Here is a 5747-nt window from a genome sequence, read left to right on the forward strand (position 1 = left end):
TATGAGGAACCAAGAGAAACAGCTCCTGTGGCCAAGAGCCAGGCAAAGCTATTCCTGCTGGACAACCGGTAGGTTCTCTCCCTGTAGCACGTGGGGTTTCTGACTGCTTTCATGTATGTTGTCACTGTGTGGATGCTAAGACCCTGGTTTGGACGCTACCTCTAACCTGGGCAACCTTCCAACTGTCACCCTTTATCTTTCCTCCTTTTCTTAGTCAGCCATTCCCTGTGACCACCTAAGCTCCTTTCTGATACGGCCAAGAACAACCACCTTAACTCATGCTGTTACCACTTAAAGACAGACACGCCCCAGTTTTAAATACTTCGGCTTATTCTCCTTATAAAGATTTAAGTTTCTCTGAATCTCTAACAACGTTGTCTCATAGGAATAGGATATAAGCTACATGTCAGGTGAAATTTTCTAGTAGCTACAATTTTTTAAGTGAGCAGGTGGACTGAAATCTTTAGAAGTCCATGCATATTTTATATTTACCTTGCATTTCACTTTAGACCAGCCATATTGCAAGAGCTCCATGCTGCACGTGAACAGTAGGTCTACACTGTACACCAAAGGCTTAAACACAAAGTCCAAGAGAGAGCAGAGTCAGAAAAACCTTTAACCTTTTTTGTATTTGCTTGGCTAAAACTTTTGTGGCTTTCTTGGGTGCTGCTGATCCAAGCCTTACTTCTAAACGGAGGGATACGGTCGGCTAGCAGGTGTAATGACAGTGAGACCTTGAAGATTTCAGTGTGAGTGTGTGTACGGCAGTGGTTATGATGTGCACATGAGCGCAGGTGCCCACAGAGTCCATAAAAGGGCATCCAACCCCTGGAGCTGGAGTTACGGCAGTTGAGAGCCGCCTCCTGGGTGCTGGGGCCTGCTGCAGTCCTCAGAAAGAACAGCAAGACTGCGCCATCTCTCCAGCTCCAGATCTCAGAGAAATTCCCAAGCTTTTCTGTATTACTTCTCTTCTCTGACCTGCTCTCCCTAGGCCCCGTCTGAGAAACCATGGAATACAAACCGATAATGTACATCTAGTAAGAAAGGGAAGAACAGGGCTGGAGAGATGGCTCACTCACTCACTGCCTGCTCTTCCAGAGGTCCTGAGTTCAAATCCCAACCACACAACCATCTGTAATGAGATCAGATGCCCTCTTCTGGTGTGTCTGAAGACAGTGACAGTGTACTTGTATATAATAAATAAATCTTTAAAAAGGGGGTGGGGGAACAAACCATGTGATAAGAGTGGTAATTTATATCGTATGTTTTATGTAGTCTGTGCTCTTGTGACTACTTTGTAGACTACATTAAGTTACTTAGAAATTGGTATTAAGGCAAAAAATGTAATTGTGAAAATTACTCAAGGGCTGGTGAGGTGGCTCAGGTTTGCTGAACAGACCTGACAACTTGAGTTCCAGCCCCAGAATTCACATGAAGGTGGAAAGTACTCAAGACTATTTACTCAAGTACTTGTAATCTAGAGTTTTTCAGACTGTGGTGTAAGAATAAAACTGAGTAAGTCATGCTCCTAAAACTTGGCTGGTGGGTGTAGGAGCATACAACTGTATTTTTACAACCCTTTAAGCAAAAGGCAACCATGCATAGACATATTAGAAGAAGCCACTTTGTACAATGAAAGTCACTGAAACATTCACACTACACTTCAGATATTTACTGCCTTTTAAAAATCACAGTAATAGAACTCCAGAGACTTCCCGGGAGTTGCTGCTCTTGCACAAGACTTGGGTTCTGTTCCCATGGTGACTCATAGCCATCTGTAATTCCAGTTCTAGGGGATATGACACCTCTTCTGGCCTCTGTGGTACATACAATTAACCACATGGAAATAAAATCTTTTTAGAAAGGAAAGTGAAGTAGTAATTGGACCTACTGCTACATCTTACTGAATGGATTGCTAAACAGGCACATATTATGTTATCAATTTACGGCTTCTAGTGTCTTGCATCAGGCCTCCAAAATGAATTCAACAGGAGGTTGACAGGCTTGGCCCACATAAAGATTAAGAATTCCTGTATTTTAGTCTACTACTTTGGTAGTAAGCCAACCACCTGCATAGGTCTGCACAGGTAAGGCGATTCCCCACTGCCCGCTAATAGTTGTGCTCGGTTCCTCTTTAGTTACTTTATCTGCAACTCGCTCACCTAGTCCCAGGCACTTATCCCGCCCAGAACCCCGACCTTAGGAGGCTCCACAGAGGAGAGCTAGGGCAGAATTGGCAGCCCGTTGGATCTACACACACCTGGCTCTGCTAGAGGCCAGGTCCTGACACCTGAGACAAACAGATTAAGCTTAGTAGAAACTGCAGTATCAGAATCCAGGGGCTTGTTGGAATGGCGGATAACCAGGGAGCACCCACAAAGGTTCTGCAAGAGAAACTCGGGGGGTCTCGGGAACCCAGGGAGCTGGGGAGAGTGGCGGAGGCGCAGAGGCGCGGCCCCCGCAAGCCGCAAGTCCAAGCCCCGGGGACGCGTTTCTCGACGTTGCACCCGGAAGTGCCTCCACCCGGCGCCTCGGGCGGGACGGACCGCGGCTGCCCGCAGTGGGCTCCGGTCCGCTCCTCGCCCCCAGCTCAGCGATCCTGGGGGACGCGCGGTGCGTGTGGTCACGTGGCGGCAGCGCGCGTAGCTAAATACGCGGCGCCGGCCATTTTGTGGGAGAAGCCGCAGCGCCGCCTTTCTGCTCGCGCTCTACCGCCGCCTCCGCGTCTTCCTGCGCCCCGGGCTTCCGCCGCTTCATTGATTTCCGTTTCTCGCCGCTGCAGCCTCCTGACACGGTGATCCGGGCGGGCCCCGCAGGAATTTTATCCCCTCACCGGCCTCACACTAGTGTCGCATGTCCACTATCCAGAACCTCCAATCTTTCGGTAAGGTCCAGTCGCCGGCCGCCGCCCGCGTCCCTCTGGGCTTTGTCTCGGCGCCCAGAAGATGGCGACGGGGGCTCCCCGCGACCCTAGCACTGGGGACGCTTCTCTCTGGGCGTCGGATACGGCCTTAAGCGGGCCTGCAACCCCATAGGATACGAGGGCCCGGCCTGTGCTTGGGGAACTTGACGCTCGCGGGAGGGTTGGGGGATATGCCAGGGCTGCAGGGAGAGTAGCCAGAGTCTGCAAGGACTTGACAGTGACAGAAAGGCCAGGGACTACAGAGACCTGCAAGGGGGCTCCGGGACTTGCCAGGGCTGCAAAGACGAGGACTAGGGGCTTTCAGGGAATCTGACACTGACAGGACGCTGGGAGTCTCAGGTATTCTCTTGTGGCCTCCGGGCTGGCCAGGACTTTGCAAGGAGACTGGAGGGGTGGGGCCCTGACAGTTTTAGGGCGCCTGCGAGACCCGTGACTCTCAGATCAGAGGACTCACAAGTGTGTGTATGTGTGTGTGTTGGGGTGCGGGGGATGTTTGCTCAGTCCTTGCTGGGAATTGGGAAGCTCAGGGCTTAAGGGATCTGTGACTCAGTCGGCCAGGACTGGAGAGAGGAGCATAAATTACACCTCTTGAGATTGCGTGTATGTGTTGATATGTGTTTCCCGTTAACGGATTGGGGTGGGTGTTTCTGAATGTTTTTGTAGTTGAAAAATAATGGACATGACGCATGTTCTTGTGGCGGCTGTACAAAGGCTATATGAAATTAAGGTTTTGTAAACGTCTTTCTGTCTACTTAGAGGGTGGCTTCAACAAAGGTGTTCCCTACTTTTAATCTCAAAGATCGGCACACATAGCCCGCTTAGGTTTTTCTCGTTTGAAAAAGGTAGTATCCGTGAGCCCCACCCTCACCTGCAGAGATGAAGCAGGAACGCTGGAGGCACTGCTGGTCTGTCTAGATCCGGAGTGGACTGCGCTTCCACATACTACTTTGTAATTTGTTTTCTGTCCCTCTGCAGACCCCTTTGCTGATGCAACTAAGGGCGACGACTTACTCCCGGCAGGGACTGAGGACTACATTCATATAAGAATCCAGCAGCGGAACGGCAGGAAGACGCTGACCACTGTGCAGGGCATTGCGGACGATTATGACAAAAAGAAACTTGTGAAAGCTTTCAAGAAGGTGACCGTGAGGAGGGGGTGCATGCCAGAGCCGAGGTCAGGGGAGCTGTTTTGTTCTCCGTCTCAATGAGGGTTACCCTTCTCTCAGAAATGTGAGCAGATGGGTTATTGCTGTTTCCTTAATATAATTTCCTTCATGTGGCCTCCCGGTTCATTTACAGAGCCGCCTAGTTCTGGAGGACACTGCTCCTTAATGCAGTGAAGCCGGCGGCGGTGCTCACGTTTGTTCTGTCAAAAGTAAACCCTCTGCATTTGACTTCATGTGTTGCAGAAATTTGCCTGTAATGGAACTGTGATTGAACATCCTGAGTACGGAGAGGTTATTCAGCTTCAAGGTGACCAAAGGAAGAACATTTGCCAGTTTCTTTTGGAGGTGAGTGACTGGGCGGTGTGGACTGAGGTGCACGGGGTAGGGAGGACGAAGGTGGAGAGGCTCACTGCAGGTCTGCGAGCACGTGTGGGATTGTCGGCTGGTGTGCTGGGGGCTGTCACCGCTGTCTGCTGGGGGTTCTGCTGAGCTCAGTTTTTTTTACTTTACAGGTTGGCATCGTCAAGGAGGAGCAGCTGAAGGTTCACGGATTCTAAGATGAACCCAAACATGTGGCAAGTTTCTTAAATGGTTTTGTTCTCTAACTCAGTTTGGCTGCCTCGGGAGATGATTCTTGACAGTAAACGACAGACTTTTCGTTTATTTAATCATTCAGACTTCCACTCACACCTGCATGGCGACAGAAAACACGGGGTATGTAGGCTCCTGAGTCATGAGGAAATCGCGGTGAGATGGGAACGAAGCCCGAGTTCGTCCTAACATGTTTCCAATGGAGAAGATTTGTTCTGAGTGTTTTTTAGTTTTATTTTCACTTGATTGTTAAATGTTGTTGTTGTTGTATTAAACCATGTATGTTGCAGCTTAACAATAAAAAGAAAGTCTGTGTGTCCTTTGTGAGCGCTGATGCTCCCACATCTGAGCCAGCGATGCTCCTGTGTGTTTTTGTTTGCTGACTAAGGATGAGGAGCACCGTGAGCTGCCTCTTACCTGAAACCTCTAGGTTGGTCAGCTTCAGAACAACAGGTAGAGAGCTTTTGTCATCCCTAAGAGGCTTCTGTCTCAAAATGCATTTAGCCAGAGGCATTGCCCCGCAGGGGTGGGTGGTGGTGTCCTCAGAGTGGTAGGTTCTGGGCTTTACTTAGGTTGGCACTGCTGGAGTTGAGTGCCAGGTGCTTCTGCCCTCAGCATCAATGTGCACTTCAAGCTGAAACCTGGGGCGGCCATCTCTGGGATGGTAGAAGTGATCAGGAGGTATATAAGTTCCTGTGTCTAATCAAACATTTGCCGGACAGAAAAATTATGCATAAGTACAACTGCTTAGTTCAGAGGGCTGCAAAGGCTTTAGTGCCAGTGTCCTACACATGGCCAGCCCTGTTCTCTGCTTCCTGTGAGGACTACATTGTAGGTTTGTCCTAAAATTCTACACGGACACCAGGCTGGCTCCAAAGGCAGATTCACCCACCTCTCCCTCCTGAGTTTGGGGTTAAAGGCGTGTGCCACTACGCCCAGCTATTTCCAGACTTAAGAATTGTCCCAGCGTGGCTATCGTCCTGTTGTCTGACCCTCCCCGTGGCTGAGGACATTGATGCAGAATCCTCAGAGATGGGAACTGGAAGCAGTTGGGTGGTTAGAGCAGG

The 5747-nt window shown here is 49.9% G+C and overlaps 1 protein-coding gene across 2 annotated transcripts; it reads left to right on the forward strand.

The window, feature by feature from the left end:
- The first annotated feature begins 2544 nt into the window (after positions 1-2544).
- On the forward strand, positions 2545-5029 carry EIF1B (eukaryotic translation initiation factor 1B). Of its 2 annotated transcripts, XM_080934855.1 has the most exons (5): positions 2545-2884; positions 3899-4062; positions 4333-4434; positions 4602-4664; positions 4766-5029. In XM_080934855.1, exons 1-4 carry the CDS (start codon positions 2854-2856, stop codon positions 4644-4646), a joined length of 342 nt encoding a protein of 113 aa, XP_080790981.1. In that variant the 5' UTR covers positions 2545-2853; the 3' UTR covers positions 4647-4664; positions 4766-5029. The 2 variants fall into 2 exon arrangements, with proteins under 2 accessions (XP_080790981.1, XP_080790980.1); XM_080934854.1 differs by having other exon boundaries at positions 4602-5029.
- The last annotated feature ends 718 nt before the right edge of the window (positions 5030-5747 follow it).

Source organism: Micromys minutus (genome assembly GCF_963924665.1).
Source record: "Micromys minutus genome assembly, chromosome: 21".
NCBI classification, from domain to species: domain Eukaryota; kingdom Metazoa; phylum Chordata; class Mammalia; order Rodentia; family Muridae; genus Micromys; species Micromys minutus.

Excerpts from the sequence above, each read along its gene's own strand:
- EIF1B (XM_080934854.1), top strand. The coding sequence starts at position 2,854 with ATGTCCACTATCCAGAACCTCCAATCTTTCG. Across the intron at positions 4,063-4,332 it reads TTGTGAAAGCTTTCAAGAAG|AAATTTGCCTGTAATGGAAC; the intron begins GTGACCGTGAGG and ends CATGTGTTGCAG. Across the intron at positions 4,435-4,601 it reads TTTGCCAGTTTCTTTTGGAG|GTTGGCATCGTCAAGGAGGA; the intron begins GTGAGTGACTGG and ends TTTACTTTACAG.